Source organism: Pelophylax lessonae (assembly GCF_965119305.1).
Source record: "Pelophylax lessonae genome assembly, chromosome: 11".
NCBI lineage: Eukaryota > Metazoa > Chordata > Amphibia > Anura > Ranidae > Pelophylax > Pelophylax lessonae.
Window position 1 is genome coordinate 116,290,506 of NC_138778.1, and position 17,939 is coordinate 116,308,444.

The 17,939-nt window shown below is 43.6% G+C and overlaps 1 protein-coding gene across 2 annotated transcripts in view; it reads left to right on the plus strand.

The window, feature by feature from the left end:
* The window catches only part of LOC309566332 (signal transducer and activator of transcription 5B), a 517,032-nt gene that overhangs the window by 474,710 nt on the left and 24,383 nt on the right, over positions 1-17,939 (plus strand). For both annotated transcript variants that reach the window (XM_082271444.1, XM_082271445.1), the window contains one exon: positions 4,925-5,019. In XM_082271444.1, the coding sequence (XP_082127570.1) occupies positions 4,925-5,019 (95 nt within the window). The remainder of the gene's footprint in view (positions 1-4,924; positions 5,020-17,939) is intronic.

A 17,939-nucleotide genomic window follows, 5' to 3' on the forward strand; every position in this document is an offset into this window, starting at 1 on the left:
GATCTACTATGAAGTTTACTTATTTCTGCCTCTAATAAAGACCAGTATGTATTGGAACTTTTTGTAAGGAAATTGCAAAATGTTCAGCTAGCTTTAAGTAGTTTTTTTCAAGCACATTTCTGCTCAGGTTTGGTGAGGTTTAAGCAGAATCTGATTTTTTTTTTCTAATACTGACAGCTGTTTATAGCCACACAGTACAGCATTCAGCCCCATAAAGCTGCTGCCTGCCATAGACTTTGACAGGCAGTCAGCAGTGGGGCTGGATGCTGCTTCTGTCCCACCCTGGCCCACTAAAACGCCAGAAAGAATGCATTGCTCCTAGGTGGCCCCCATATGCAAGGGGCCCAATGTTGACTGTTACTTTAAACATGCTTTTGTGGAGCTTCAGCACTTCAGGAAGTTTGTTTAAAGCAACAACTCTTCTATTTAGATCTCTGTTTAGCATCCCATAATTGAATGTTTAGTTTGCTTTGGAGACTCAAAAAGCTGCTTAATGCATGATATTTTTCCAAATACTTTGCTAGAGCTTGTTGTATACATTGCTTTTTTACATTGGCCTTTCATAGGCCTTGGGGAATTTCAAAGTAAGCCATCACCAAACCTGGGGCAAAGGAGTATGTGAGGATATCACCCCTGCTTACTCTGCATCAAGGTCTGCTGGAGTAGATTGATAAACATAAAGTTGATTGATCCTAATAAGTTTATTCATATTATTGTGCAGCTGAGTGCAGAACCTGCCGATATGTATAATTAGCCATCCAATGAAAGTTCTGTATCAAGTTCTCTTTCTTGAATTGCTGATGGTACATATTAGCAGGTTCTGCATTCAGCTAAGATAAGATGGCTTTATTTATGATGAATAAACTTTATTATGTCTATCATAGGTTAAACCTGCCATTCTGACATAGACCTTGAGATGCTGTCAAATTTTGCAGCTTAGTGTAAAATGTTTGTGTACATTGTGAGCGGTTTAAAAAAAAAAGAAGGGCAATTCTGCTGAACGGGAAATCAGCGGTTTGTATGGAAATTTCTCTTACACCACCGGGAGGGGTTCAATATTTCAGAAATATCCTCAGTCCTGGACAGCATCCAGTTCTGTTTAGTGTCTGCAACTGTAAGCCAACTTGTATATTTCACAGGTTTACAGTGGGTACGGAAAGTATTCAGACCCCCTTAAATTTTTCACTCTTTGTTATATTGCAGCCATTTGCTAAAATCATTTAAGTTCATTCTTCTTCCTCATGAATGTACACACAGCTCCCCATATTGACGGAAAAACACAGAATTGTTGACATTGTTGCAGATTTATTAAAAAAGAAAAACTGAAATATCACATGGTCCTAAGTATTCAGACCCTTTGCTGTGACACTCATATATTTAACTCAGGTGCTTTCCATTTCTTCTGATCATCCTTGAGATGGTTCTACACCTTCATTTGAGTCCAGCTGTGTTTGATTATACTGATTGGACTTGATTAGGAAAGCCACACACCTGTCTATATAAGACCTTCCAGATCACAATGCATGTCAGAGCAAATGAGAATCATGAGGTCAAAGGAACTGCCTGAAGAGCTCAGAGACAGAATTGTGGCAAGGCACAGATCTGGCCAAGGTTACAAAAAGATTTCTGCTGCACTTAAGGTTCCTAAGAGCACAGTGGCCTCCATAATCCTCAAATGGAAGACGTTTGGGACGACCAGAACCCTTCCTAGAGCTGGCCGTCCGGCCAAACTGAGCTATCGGGGGAGAAGAGCCTTGGTGAGAGAGGTAAAGAAGAACCCAAAGATCACTGTGGCTGAGCTCCAGAGATGCAGTCAGGAGATGGGAGAAAGTTGCAGAAAGTCAACCATCACTGCAGCCCCCCACCAGTCGGGGCTTTATGGCAGAGTGGCCCGACGGAAGCCTCTCCTCAGTGTAAGACACATGAAAGCCCGCATGGAGTTTGCTAAAAAACACCTGAAGGACTCCAAGATGGTGAGAAATAAGATTCTCTGGTCTGATGAGACCAAAATAGAACTTTTTGGCCTTAATTCTAAGCGGTATGTGTGGAGAAAACCAGGCACTGCTCATCACCTGTCCAATACAGTCCCAACAGTGAAGCATGGTGGTGGCAGCATCATGCTGTGGGGGTGTTTTTCAGCTGCAGGGACAGGACGACTGGTTGCAATCGAGGGAAAGATGAATGCGGCCAAATACAGGGATATCCTGGACAAAAACCTTCTCCAGAGTGCTCTGGACCTCAGACTGGGCCGAAGGTTTACCTTCCAACAAGACAATGACCCTAAGCATACAGCTAAAATAATGAAGGAGTGGCTTCACAACAACTCCGTGACTGTTCTTGAATGGCCCAGCCAGAGCCCTGACTTAAACCCAATTGAGCATCTCTGGAGAGACCTAAAAATGGCTGTCCACCAACGTTTACCATCCAACCTGACAGAACTGGAGAGGATCTGCAAGGAGGAATGGCAGAGGATCCCCAAATCCAGGTGTGAAAGACTTGTTGCATCTTTCCCAAAAAGACTCCTGGCTGTATTAGATCAAAAGGGGGCTTCTACTAAATACTGAGCAAAGGGTCTGAATACTTAGGACCATGTGATATTTCAGTTTTTCTTTTTTAATAAATCTGCAACAATGTCAACAATTCTGTGTTTTTCTGTCAGTATGGGGTGCTATGTGTACATTCATGAGGAAGAAGAATGAACCTAAATGATTTTAGCAAATGGCTACAATATAACAAAGAGTGAAAAATTTAAGGGGGTCTGAATACTTTCTGTACCCACTGTATGTTTCCAAAGTATCCCTGTCACCTATACACAGTAAGGCCTCTTTCACACGGTCCGCCTCCGTAGGCGGATCCGTGTTGCTCAGCGGGGATCGATCCCCGCTGAGCCAGCGGATGACAACTCCGTCTCCGCTTGCAGAGCGGAGAGGGAGGTGTCTCAGCCCCCGCTGCCCTCTATGGGGGATCGGATGAGAGCGGACCGCCTGTCCGCTCTCATCCGATCTGATCCGATTACTGAACGGATGGAAAAATAGGGTTTCCATCCGTCCAGATTTCACGGACAGGAAATCTGGTGGCTGGCTGCATGGAGGATCCGATCAGATCCGCCTAAAAAACTGACAGGCGGATCTGATCGGACCGCCCGTGTGAAAGAGCCCTAAAGGAGATACATTGTTGGACTGAATGGCTAAAGTTACAAATCACATAGAATATGTCAGATTATTATTATGGAAATGACATGGGAGGGTCAGGAGATACTGATGATTTTATAGGTTGCAGTGTTGTAGTTGCCAGTCTTTTCTATATAATGACTTCCTGCACTGTATATACATCTAATCATGTTGTATGTGAAAGCAACCTTACTTTCTTTCATGTTTAGTGGACTCTAATTAACCAGTTCTGGACCAGAAGTATTTGCCCCCTTATGACCAGGCCATTTTTTGCAATTCGGCACTGCATTAATTTAATGAAAAATTGTGCTGTTGTGCGACGCTGTAACAAAATAAAATTGATGTCCTTTTTTTCCCACAAATAGAGCTTTTTTTTGGTGGTATTTGATCACCTGTGCGATTTACAAAAAACAAAAAAAGCGACAATTCTGAAAAAAAAACTATATTTTTCACATTCTGCTATATAACATTCCCCAAAAAAAAATTAAATCTCAAATTTTTTCATCCTTTTAGGCCAATTTGTATTCTGCTACATTTTTTGGTAAAAAAAATTGTGTCTTAAAACTAGGGGAAAGATTTATGTAAATTTTATTTATTTATTTTTTTTTACTAGTAATGGTGGCGATCTGCGATTTTTAGTGGGACTGCAACATTGCGGCGGACAGATCGGACCCCTAACTGACCTTTTTGACACTTTTGGGGGGACCAGTGACATTACTACAGTAATCAGTGCCAAAAATTTGCACTGTTACTGTAATAATGACACTGGCAGGGAAGGGGTTAACCTAGTTGGTGATCAAGGGGTTAAATGTAAGCCTAGGGGAGTGTTTACTAACTGGGAGGGGGGGTTGGGCTTTTGAAATGACAATGGAGACCTGTGATCATATATAGAAAGATCACAGGCGCTCTGTAATCATTTCAGAGATAAGAACGGTCAGCTGTGTTTACAACAGCTGCCTGTTCTTATCTCTCAACAGGGAGCCGGCAGCAATTGTGGCTTCTATCGGCATCCACGGGCGGCACACGCTCCCGCCCCCCAGCACCGGGCGACCGACGTACCCCTATGTCGGTTCATGCAGGAGGGGCTGCGTGCCGCAGTTTAACTGTGGCGGGCGGTCCGTGACTGGTTAAGCATATGAAGGATGGCCCAAATTTACAGGGGCATGTCATCCTCCACCATTGAGGTTTGTCATATCTCATCAGAAAGGTGTTTGCATACTCTTAACCAGCCAGTATGGGTTAGAAGACTTGTTTTGGACAATTTACAGAAGGTCACAAAACATGAAAAGATAAACTAACTCACAATGCCCTTCCACACCTCAGGTCCCCCTTGCACTTACCTCCTTGGATGATTACCTTTCACTGCCCACGCTAGCTGATGTAGTGGTTCGGGCATTTGAAAGCTGCACTTTTCTGTATCCTTCTTTCTCCTGGGATGCTAGGACAGCTCAGAGATCATTGGTCCACATGGACACATGTTGGCGCTGACCTTTTCCTGCTCACCATTGTGCACATTATGATGCTACACAGCCTCAGAGCTATGTACTGCATTTTTCAGATGCCCAGACTGCTGTACCAGCTGGTGGTGTGGCAGCAGAAGATAATCAATAAAAGAGATTAGTGTAGTTGGGACCAGGGATGCGAGGAGGATGTAGTGAGTTCACCTTTCATTTAGTAAAAGAAAAAAAGTGAACTAACTCTTTAAGCAAGACCTGATAGTTTGCGTGATCATGCTTTGTTTTCTGTTTACCCAGGAGAACCTGCCTGGCTGGAATTACACATTTTGGCAATGGTTTGATGGAGTGATGGAAGTTTTGAAGAAGCACCTCAAGCCGCATTGGAATGATGGGTATGCACAGCCTTGAAAAAAATGTCCCGACCCCTCTGCAGTACATTCCTTTCCTTGCCTTTATTTTAGACTTTTTCAAGCCTATTTGGTAATGAAAAGTAGTAAAACACAACTCCCAATTAGCTTTTACCTTTTAAGGAATATGTCCTTGGAAAAACTGAAAGCAGCACGTTAAAGGTAAAGTGTAACCCCAGCCCAAACTTCTTTTCAGTTTTGGATAGAATAGAAAGAGATGGAAACTATTGTTGTCTGTGTCCAGATAGATGCCCTTTGCACTTTGGTCAGCTGACACAAACCAATAATAAAGTGTTAATCTCCTAAACTGAGGGGATAATCCCACCTCTAACAGTTGTCACCAAACCTAACATGTGTCTGCACAGGAAGATATTATCTCTGCTGTTTTGGTGACAACAATAAAAATTGAATTGCCTCCCAATTACTTGTTCAGTGACAATGGTCCCCAGGGCAAACAGTAAAGTTAGGGCTCCCCAACAGGAACACAACAGTAAAAACCTGACAGAGGTTCTAAGTCTTCCCCACTATATCCACAACTAAAAAAAAAAGATGTGGGTGAAGTTGTAATTTAATGTGCACACAATTTCAGCCAGTCCTAAGTAGCTGGTATTTCTCACCATTTTCATTTCTTCTGCCTTGTGGTCATTGATATTTCCGTTAAAGCTGGACTTTAGGCAAACAGTTAAACACACAGATGAAATACATATAATAAAATCTCTTTTATCTGTCGAAGGATTTATATTTCTGCCCATCCAGTTCTGATATTTACTCAGCTCTGCCTGATGGGGAAGGAGGCCGGTTTATTTTTATTTTTTTGTGCTGTAACACATACAGGTGTTGTCCCCTGCCACCCTGTGACTCTGCTCTCTGCTCCTATATGTTCTTTGTTAGCACATGAGCAGTTCAGCACAACTGATTGGCTCCTTGTGCTGCTGCTTCCTCTCCCAGTTTGAGCTGTTCTGTACAGGGGTCACCGGAGACGCTTACCTGTTCATGTTCCTACACTTCTTGCATCAAAAATACATGTAATGGGGGGCATGGCCAACCACTGTAATGAGTGGCTGCAGCTAGATTTGGGTGCCATGCTGCAGAGCAAAAGCCTTTCTTAGAAATTCAGGATGGCTTTAAAATAGGGATAGACTGATATGTTTTTTTCAGGGCTGATACCGATATTTTGGTCACAAAGTATTGGTATCGGCCGATATTTTGTACATTCAAAGTTTTGAAAGATAAAGACAATTTTTGACACAAATCTGGTACTGAAAATTTAAATTTTTGTTTAATTCTTAATGGTTGACTTGCTGGCACCCTGTGGTGGGTGGCTGGCTTGCTGGCACCCTGTGGTGGCTGGCTGGCTTGCTGGAACCCTGTGGTGGCTGGCTTGCTGGCACCCTGTGGTGGATGGCTGACTGGCACCCTGTGGTGGATCACTGGCTGGCACCCTGTGGTGGCTGGCTGGCACCCTGTGGTGGCTGGCTGGCTGGCTGGCAACCTGTAGTAGGTGGGTGGCTGGCACAGGGGCTGTGGGCGGCTGGCTGGTACAGTGCCTGTGGCTGGCTGGTACAGTGCCTGTGGGTAGCTGGCTGTTTGGCACCCTGTCTGTGGGTGTCTGGCTGGTACCCTGTGGTGGGTGGGTGGTTGGCACAGGGGCTGTGGGTGGCTGGCTGGTACTGGGCCTGTGGGTGGCTGGCTGGTACAGAGCTTGTGGATGTGGGTGGCTGGCATGGGGCTTCTGTGGGTGAGTGTATGGCTGTGATACACTCCCGCGAGACTAGTCCCGACTCCAGACGAGGCTGACCAAGGCGAGAGAGGCGGCCTAAGAAGGCAGAATGACGTCACAAAAATATCGGCCAGTTCCTGGGCCGATACCGATATATCGGGGAAAGTGCATACTGGCCCCCCAATATATCGGCCTTGCCGATAATCGGTCTATCCCTACTTTAAAGCTCTATATCCTGCCCTGCACCTTATCTGGACTTTCGTTCATTGATAGTCTTTGAGAGTTTGCAAGGTCATGTGGCAAGCCACAGCCACATGGAGCAGTAATCAACTACCCACGGATTCAAGTGAAATCTCGGGGGATCCTCAGATAAACCACCTAAACGGACTCTGAAACAAGTCCAATGATTAGGTACTGGCAATGCATGTAATACCTAATCGACTGTAAAATAGATGGATCTCATCCTTGCAAGATGTGTTTCTATCAATGCCTAACCAAGTGTCAGCCTCTAAGAAGTGATTTGATAGCTGCTCTGTTGGATGATTGAGGACCTTTGAAAATTATCAAGGGGGGTGGGGGTCATGGCCAGCAGCCGAGAAGATGGAAAGGAGGAAAGAGCTCTCAGTCCATGCGGCGGATTACAGCAACCAGTAGCAGCTTACTGGCTCCCTATACCCACCTCTGCACTCTCGAGCACCCAGAGGCAGCGATAGGGAAAAGAAAAACCCATGGCCGACCCCAGAAAGCTGACTGGTTTCTTCATTCTGTCGGGCATCTCACCTCCTCAAGATACCGCCGTCTGTAACGAGTCCCCAGCTTCCTCGGCAAGCGGCTCCCTGCATGGCTCCAGTGGTCGACTGCATACCTCCTCGCCATCACAAAAGACTGAAGTCTATTCCTCATGTATGCAGGTGAGCACTCCGGGGGCGATCACTCTGCTGAAAACACCAGGGAATTTATTGATGATTACTCCATTGCTGGGCAGCCGATATCAGACACAATTCTCAAAGATATGATGGTGACTCTAAGGGGCTCGCTGCACAGGGATCTTCTCTCTTGATTAAATAAGGTAAAGCAGATGTTGAGGCTATTGAGGTGAGAGTTAGCCACGTGAAGAGTAAAACGGGGGACTTTGCAGTAGCTGACAACAAAGTAGTTGATGCCCGTAATGACATGGAAGAAGAGCTTAAAGCCTTAAAAATTTAATTGGCAGATTTTGAAGTGCGCGCATGCAGAATTAATGTGAAGTTCAGGGGAATTTCGGAACTAGTCTCTCAGTCGAACCTGAGGCGTTGTGGACAAGTATTGGTGTTTGGGTTAAAATACTACCCAATAACTGACGAGGGTAAATATGGCTTTATTCTGGCTATACTGTCATGAATTTAGAAGTTATGAAATATACTGGGATGATGGATTCTACCAAGAGACAAATATGTGTATTCTGCAGATTCCAAGTAAGGTATTTATGACCCAATGTCTGTTAACTCTCTAGTCACTCAAACTGGCAAGCCCGACAGTTTTATAGGCCCTGAGATGTGTATTGAGAGGTTGATGAGAGGTATCTGGCATGCAACAAATAGGTTGTGGATTGTATGAGCTGAAGGAGAAAGGAGGGGGGGGGATCACTGCAACTATGTCTTACACCAAGATGACATGGGAGACTTGTGACCTGAACAAAATCACACAGCTATTTGTGTGCCCAACATGCACGACCAATAAAACAAGTGTAATGATATTAGATTCATAATTCTCCCAGAGTGGGGAGGGGGTCAGTGCCCGGATGTTTGTCGAACAGTGGGCACATTTTCTGACGCTCAGATTTCAGCAGCCTTTACTGTGGAACAGGTCCATCAGGCCCCTGCTAAGCCTCCCTTGCCTTGCAGAACTGCTAGACCCCTATTGCAAGACTTCTCAAAACACATAAGACAGATCCTATTTTGAAAAAGGCCAGGCAAAAGGGCCCTATGATTAAAAAGGTGGTGAATTCTGGGCCTCTCTCTGGAACTACAAAAGCAAAGAGCATCATTTACTAACGTGAACGCACACTCCACAGCAGTGGTGTACTATATGGTGTGGCCAGCAGGCTTTTTGTGCTTTATGATGGCAGGGCACTTTTTTTTCACCTATTCAAAGCATGCTATGACTTGCGCTCCACTATGGCTTCCGATCTATCTGCCAGGCAAATCCCATCACAACAGTACTGCATAGATCAGTGGGGAGTATTTCAATCGGGAATGGCGCTTTGTCAAGGAGCCTCCCTGACAAAGATCGCTGTTCCCGATTGAAACACGTCACAATTGAGACCAGCAGTGATGTGAACTGGGTCGGGCAATTCCTTTGTGTGCCTCCTTACTAGCAACCTGATCAGTCAGTTTATCCATGGCTGCGACCAAGCCGGCACCATTCGCTCTCATTTCCCCATTTACAAGCGCACTAGCGGCCTCACTGATCTATACAGTGCTGTTGATGATATTTGCCTGACATGCTTAGGTACAAATTGTTGCCTTTTGAGCTTCATTACTGATTTTAAATTGGACAATATTGTTTAATGCATACTATTGAAGTGCTTTTGATGTGAATTGTCTGACAGATAAAGTGGTTGCCTTGAGGTACATGGATATGATTGCTACTTCCTACGCTCTACTATTAATGATATTGATTTTAATTATGCAGTATTGTGTATAGTATAATGAACACTTTACTTTGATGCGACTAATGCGTGTAATTTAATCATTATGTGGCTGTCTTACGGTATATATTTATTTAAAGTGGACACGCCATTAAATCAATGCAGCAGAATTACCTTTTGAAAGTGAATTTGAAGATTAATTTGAATCATTGCAAGAGTGACTTAATTTTATTTATTTTTTATCTAGTTTACTTGACTTATGTGAGGATTGGTATGTTGCACTGTGTGACTTTTATTTACTGTCATATCACATAGGGTGGATGTGGGCACACTAACTAACTCGGCACATGCTCTTGCCGTACATTTGTTGCTGCCAGATATTTTTTTGACCCGTGTGTGTACTTTTGCAATTCCTGCAGTGCTTATTTGAACACATTTCATAGCTCTATTTTTTACTAGCATTTATAGCCCCTTTGTTCTCAGAGAGAGTATGAGGATGAGGTCCATCCAGTGGATGCCTTACAGTTACATTTATCTACAAGCCATGTGCCCAAAGAAAAACGCAAAAGCAACAGTGCACATAGACGAGGGGGAAAAAAAAATAATAATAATGACCATCAATCTTCTATGCAAAATCACCATATGATCTTAAAATGATACAAGTAATGCAAACACTGTTATTATTATTATTATACAGGATTTATATAGTGCCAACATTTTGCACAGCGCTTTACAACATGAGGACAGACAGTACAGGTACAATACAAATTAAACAGTTGGAAAAAGAAGGCCCTGCTTGTTAGAGCTTACAATCTAAAAGCTAGGTCAATAGTGGCAAGAACTTACAGATCAGACACGTTTTTAAGGACTTTTGCCCTATTATATGCATTGCCCTAATATCCTTTTAAAATTATATAGAAGTTTGGTGATCAATATTTTTTTGTATGCTTGTCTCCTTGCACTGTTGCTTTTATGTTTGTCTTTACATTACCAGATCAACTGTTCTTCAAAGGAGCATTTATTCCTTGTGAGCCTTTTAGTTCTTTGGTTAGGGGTTGACAACATGAAACAATCGTTTGTTTTAAGCTATGTGCCCGCACCACTTTGTTGCTATTATATATTATATATATATAACCATTTTTATACTTCTAAAAGCCCTGTCCCCAATGCAGAGTTGGAGCAGTAGGTTTATGGGCATGCACTTGGGAGATTTGTCCACTAGATGGTGCAGCTTCCACATTTAACTTTTAAACTGTCTCCGTTCCATGTATCAGAAAGGATAGTTGCCAGTTATGAGTATTTCTATGCGCTTGTTGGCTCTAATGTCTTCAGTATTACCTTCATACAGGTGGATCATATGTGTAGGTAATCACTCATTGCTATTCAAAGGAATATGTGTTTTATACTTTTTTCCTTTTATTTGTTTGGTTTGAAAGTGTTCTGTTTTGTCTAGTTAGATGTCCTTAATGTTAAGTCTTGTTACTGTCCCTAAGTTAGGGCAATAACTTTTTAACCTCCCTGGCGGTATGATTCTGTCAGGAATTCTGTACCAAAAGCGGTACAATTCTTTTCATGGAAATTTGGCGTTATGTATTATAGGCCTACAATTCTTAGTAATTACTGACTTAAACCTGACCAAAACAAGACTCTAGTAGACATCCCAGATATGATAAATTTGAAACACAAACGCATGAATTATAATCGAATCAATAATATAATTTTATTATAGAATATATATAATAAAATTATTATTGATTAGATTATAATTCATGCGTTATATATATATATATAAACGCATGAATTATAATCGAATCAATAATATAATTTTATATATATATACATACATACATATACATATATATATACATACATATACATATATATATATATGCATATATATAATATAAAATGTGTTTTGTGCAACGTTTTTTTTTTTAATTTCCCTCCCTAGTTCCGCTCCCATGCAGCATTGCTGCTGCAGGGAACGGAACTAGGAAGTCCTCCTACCGACAGACGAGCGGCGGAGATCTCGGCTGGCGGTCACAGCAATGAGAGCTCATCGCTGGATCGCCAGGATAAGGTAAGACACTCTGCTGCGCTGTCTGCATAGCTCTGCCCATTCACCCCGAGCGTGACTCGGGGATACCGATAATAGCAGGAAATTCCTACCCCGAGTCACGCTCGGGGATACCGCTAGCGTGGTTAAGGAATTCAATTCCTTATTCTCTTTACTCATTTGGTCTGGTTCAAGACATAAGTTGAAGTACTTTACAAAGTCTTAAAGAAGACACAGGGGTATCATTGATGATATATTGCTGTTCTACCTGGCTGAATATTTGAAACACTTGTCTGAAAGGTTCTCACCCTCTGTCCATACAACAGCAGATGCCCACCTGGCCTGTTTTCTTAAAATTGAGCAGCTGCTGATTTATTAAGAGGCCTATTATTGATTTGTTCCAAACTCTAATTCTCAGTGCCTCAGACTAGCCAGGTAATTTTGGGCAGCAGTCAAGAAAAGTGCTTGCTATGAGGACCTTCTAGATAGTGTATTACTTTGGGATAATCCAGTGCTTGCCCAGTTAAACTCTGTTCCAGACACTGCAGCATGGTGGGCTAGAGGGGTGGTAAATCTGTCTGTGACATTCAGGTGTGTACATATGGCCAACTTCAGGGGACAATGGGTTTTTATATTTGGGTTTAACTGGGACACACCTTAAATAGCCTGTTTCAGCCCTCAGAGATTCAAATCTCAATTAAAGAGTATTGGGATATTCAATCTGAGGATCCCAAGAGACTGATAAACCACCTTGTGCTCCTAGCTACTTCATGCCAAACTAGGCAAGTCTCCTCTGTCAGTCAGGGATAGGTGGCCAATACCAACCCCATCCCTGACATCTGAAGATTGTGACAGTATTTTGAAAAAACATTTATCTGTATCTCTGGCTTTTTATAACAAACTTATTCAACTGTACATATTCCATCAAACTAATCGAACATGACCTACCTACAGAAAATAGGGTCAGTTATCCCATACAAAACTGTCTGTGCTGTCATCTCCAAGCAGACTTTGTCCATCTGATACGGACATGCCCTACGCTCAATTTTTTGTCCCAGGTGACAAATTCAGTGTCACCAGGGGCATAACTACAGGGGTTGCAACTGCAACCAACCGGGCCCCATGCTGGATAGGAGGGGTGGCAGGGGCAGCATGTAGAGAAATCACTGTCCTCCTTTTTTCCTCCTGTAGCTGCAGGAGGAAAATGGAGGAGATTGGTTCCTCTGTATGCTGCCCCCGCCACTCCTCCTATCCAGTTCACTTGTGTTCTGCTGTCTCCCGGCCCCCCTCCCCCCACTGTGCGCCCTTCCCTCTCCTGCCGGCTGCTGCAGGGGATGTGTCACAATAGAGAACCAGGAAAGGATCGGTAAATATGTAATTTACCAGCTCCTTCCTTTTCAGAATGGACAGAGTCCTAGTCAGTCACATTGTAATAAAATAATAAAAAATAATAAAATTAAAATACCAAAAAATAAAAACTACTGACACCAGTAGGTGAACTTCCAGGATTGCAAAGGTCACACTTGCAACCGGGCCCTGGCATTCCACCACCGTGGGGAGTCCCCCAAGATGGCAGGAAGGGGACCCACTGCAGAACTTGTGAAAGGGTCCGACTGCAGGACCGTGATAAAGGACCCTGCAACTAGAGTAAAGGGCCCCAGGATTAGTGGGAAGAGCCCCAGGCTTGGAGAAGGTCCCCGGCTAGGGGTCCGGGGGGCCCTTCATGGTTTCTTGCACCAGGGCCCTGAAGGTTCTAGTTACGTCTCTGATTGTCACCCCTGATTACAATGCCTGTCCTCTGCTCTCTGGAGATGTGTTATCCTAGATTGGGAGTTGTGGCCCCAGTATACTATACATACATACACACACACACTCTCACCAGCCACTTTATTAGGTAGTATTGGGTTATACCCCCTTTTGCTTTCAGAATTGCCTTAATTATTTATGGCATAGATTCAACAAGGTATTGGAAACATTCCTCAGAGATTTTAGTCCATATTGACATGATAGCATTGCGTAGTTGCTGCAGATTTGTCGGCTGCACATCCATAATGCGACTCTCCCGTTCCACCACATCCCAACGGTGCTCTTTTGAATTGAGATCTGGTGGCTGTGGAGGCCATTGCAGTACAGTCAACTCATTGTCATGATCAAGAAACCAGTTTGAGGTGATCTGAGCTTTGTGACATGGTGCATTATCCTGCTGGAAGGAGCCATCAGAAGATGGGTACACTGTAGTGATAAAGGTATGGATATGGTCAGCTACAATACTCAGGTAGGCTGTGACATTTAAACGATGCTCTATTGATACTAAGGGGCCCAAAGTGTGCCAAAAAAATATCCCCCACACCATTACACCACCACCTGTACTGTTGATACAAGGCAGAATGGATCCATGTATTCATGTTGTTTATGCCAAATTCTGAATCTACTATCTGAATGTCATAGCTGAAATCGAGACTCATCAGACCAGGAAACAGTTTTCCAAACTTCTATTGTGCAATTTTGGTGAATCTGTGCGAATTGTAGCCTCTTAGCTGATAGGAGTGGCACCTGGTGTGGTCTTTTGTTGCTGTAGCCCATCCGCTTCAAGGTTCGATGTGCTGTGCATTTAGAGATGGTATTCTGTATACCCTGGCTGTAACGAGTGGTTATTTGAGTTACTGTTACCCTTCTATCATCTTGAACCAGTCTGCCCATTCTCCTCTGACATCAACAAGGAATTTCGATCCACACAACTGCTATTCACTGAATATTTTCCCTTTTTCGGACCATTCTCTGTAAACCCTAGAGATGGTTGTGCATGAAAATCCCAGTAGATCAGCAGTTTTTGAAATACTCAGACCATCCCCTTTTTCACCAACAACTATGCCACGTTCATAGTCACCTAAATCCCCTTTCTTCCCCCATTCTGATGATCAGTTTGTACTTAAGAAAGTCCTCTTCACTAGATGCCTAAATGCATTGAGTTGCTTTATCTGATTTATGTGTACCTTATAAAGTAGCCGGTGTGTGTGTATATATACAGTGCCTTACGAAAGTATTCGGACCCCCTTGAACTTTGCGACCTTTTGCCACATTTCAGGCTTCAAACATAAAGATATAAAACTGTAATTTTTTGTGAAGAATCAACAACAAGTGGGGCACAATCATGAAGTGGAACAAAATTTATTGGATATTTCAAACTTTGTTAACAAATAAAATACTGAAAAATTGGGCGTGCAAAATTATTCAGCCCCTTTACTTTCAGTGCAGCAAACTCTCTCCAGAAGTTCATTGAGGATCTCTGAATGATCCAATGTTGACCTAAATGACTAATGATGATAAATAGAATCCACCTGTGTGTAATCAAGTCTCCGTATAAATGCACCTGCACTGTGATAGTCTCAGAGGTCCGTTTAACCACTTACCGCATACTAACGTATCCCTACGTCGGTAAATTTTGCGGTAGTGTACCGGGATGATGCCTCTAGCTAGAGGCATCATCCCGGTACCGTGGTTTAGAGCCGACGGTTGGCTTTCCGTCGGTACCGACCGATGCGGCTCGGGAGCCGCTCGATCATTACCCGGGGGGCGGGAGGGGACGTCCCCCCCCCCTCCCGCCGCCTTCCGTGGCTTTTACCGGGGCTCCCGTCCCACCGGGAGCCCCGAGCACCCAGCCGGCACGTCCGCCGGCTGGATGGAGTCCCGATCAATACCGGAAACGGCTTCGATCGGGTCTCCGATGACGTAACCTGGAGGCGGCGTCCATGACGTCACTTCCGGGTTACTGTGCTGCAAAAGGCGGCAAATTTGAAAAACGGTGGTATGCAAAAACGCCGTTTTTGGCGTTTTGCATACAGGGAAGTGTAGTGGAGGGGTCTAGGGTCTTTTAGACCCTCGATCCCTCCATAAAGTGTATCTGTCACTACATATTGGTGTCACAAGGGATGTTTACATTGCTTGTGACAGCAATAAAAGTGATCAGATTTTTTTTTTTAAACTGTAATAAAGTTAAAAAAATAAATAAAAAAAAACGTATATGGAAGTCGAGCCGCAAATGAAATCGCTGTTCAAACCACACATGTGAGGTATTGCCGCGATCGCCAGAGCGTGAGCAATAATTTAAAAAAAAGAGCTACACTCTAACTCTAACCTGGTAACCGTTAAATAAATTTAAAGCGTCGCCTATTGAGATCTCTATTGACCGTAGTTTGTCGCCGTCCCACGGATACAAAAACATTTCCCAAGCTTTAAACATCCCAAGGAGCACTGTGCAAGCGATAATATTAAAATGGAAGGAGTATCAGACCACTGCAAATCTACGAAGACCTGGCCGTCCCTCTAAACTTTCAGCTCATACAAGGAGAAGACTGATCAGAGATGCAGCCAAGAGGCCCATGATCACTCTGGATGAACTGCAGAGATCTACAGCTGAGGTGGGAGACTCTGTCCATAGGACAACAATCAGTCGTATACTGCACAAATCTGGCCTTTATGGAAGAGTGGCAAGAAGAAAGCCATTTCTTAAAGATATCCATAAAAAGTGTTGTTTAAAGTTTGCCACAAGCCACCTGGGAGACACACCAAACATGTGGAAGAAGGTGCTCTGGTCAGATGAAACCAAAATCAAACTTTTTGGCAACAATGCAAAACCTTATGTTTGGCGTAAAAGCATCACAGCTCATCATCCTGAACACACCATCCCCACTTCTTCAGCAGGGACAGGGAAGATGGTTAAAATTGATGGGAGGATGGATGGAGCCAAATACAGGACCATTCTGGAAGAAAACCTGATGAAGTCTGCAAAAGACCTGAGACTGGGACGGAGATTTGTCTTCCAACAAGACAATGATCCGAAACATAAAGCAAAATCTACAATGGAATGGTTCACAAATAAACATATCCATGTGTTAGAATGGCCAAGTCAAAGTCCAGACCTGAATCATATCGAGAATCTGTGGAAAGAACTGAAAACTGCTGTTCACAAACGCTCTCCATCCAACCTCACTGAGCTTGAGCTGTTTTGCAAGGAGGAATGGGCAAAAATTTCAGTCTCTCGATGTGAAAAACTGATAGAGACATACCCCAAGCCACTTACAGCTGTAATCGCAGCAAAAGGTGGCGCTACAAAGTATTAACTTAAGGGGGCTGAATAATTTTGCACGCCCAATTTTTCAGTTTTTTATTTGTTAAAAAAGTTTGAAATATTCAATAAATTTCGTTCCACGTCATGATTGTGTCCCACTTGTTGATTCTTCACAAAAAATTACAGTTTTACATCTTTATGTTTGAAGCCTGAAATGTGGCAAAAGGTCGAAAAGTTCAAGGGGGGCGAATACTTTCGCAAGGCACTGTATGTGTGTGTGTGTGTATATATATATATATGTATATGCACAGTATCTCACAAAAGTGAGTACACCCCTCACATTTTTATAAATATTTTATTATATCTTTTCATGTGATGACACTTTGCTACAATGTAAAGTAGTGAGTGTACAGCTTGTATAACAGTTTAAATCTGCTTAATGTCTAAACTGCTGGCAATAAAAGTGAATACACCCCTAAGTGAAAACGTCCAAATTGGGGCCAAAGTGTCAGTATTTTGTGTGGCCACCATTATTTTCCAGCACTGTCTTAACCCTCTTGGGCATGGAGTTCACCAGAGCTTCACAGGTTGCTACTGGAGTACTCTTCCACTCCTCCATGAGGACATCACAGAGCTGGTGGATGTTAGAGACCTTGCGCTCCTCCGCCTTCCATTTGAGAATGCCCCACAGTTGCACAATAGGGTTTAGGTCTGGAGACATGCTTGGCCAGTCCATCACCTTTACCCTCAGCTTCTTTACCAAGGCAGTGGTCGTCTTGGAGGTGTGTTTGGGGTCGTCATCATGTTGGAATACTGCCTTGCGGCCGAGTCTCCGAAGGGAGGGGATCATGCTCTGCTTCAGTATGTTTCAGTACATGTTGGCATTCATGGTTCCCTCAATGAACTGTAGCTCCCCAGTGTCGGCAGCACTCATGCAGCCCAGACCATGACACTCGCCACCATGCTTGACTGTAGGCAAAGACACACTTGTCTTTATACTCCTCACCTGGTTGCCCCCATGCACGCTTAACAACATCTGAACCAAATAAGTTTATTTTGGTCTTATCAGACTACAGGACATGGTTTCAGTAAACCATGTCCATAGTCTGCTTGTCTTCAGCAAACTATTTGCAGGCTTTCGTGTGCATCATCTTTAGAAGAGGCTTCCTTCTGGGACGACAGCCATGCAGGTAAATTTGATGCAGTGTGCGGCATATGGTCTAAGCACTGATAGGCTGACCCCTCGCCCCTTCAACCTCTGCAGCAATGCCGGCAGCACTCATAAGTCTATTTCCCAAAGACAACCTCTGGATATGATGCTGAGCACGTGCACTTAACTTCATTGGTCAACCATGGCGTGGCCTGTTCTGAGTGGAACCTGTCCTGTTAAACCCCTGTATGATCTTGGCCACCATGCTGCAGCTCAGTTTCA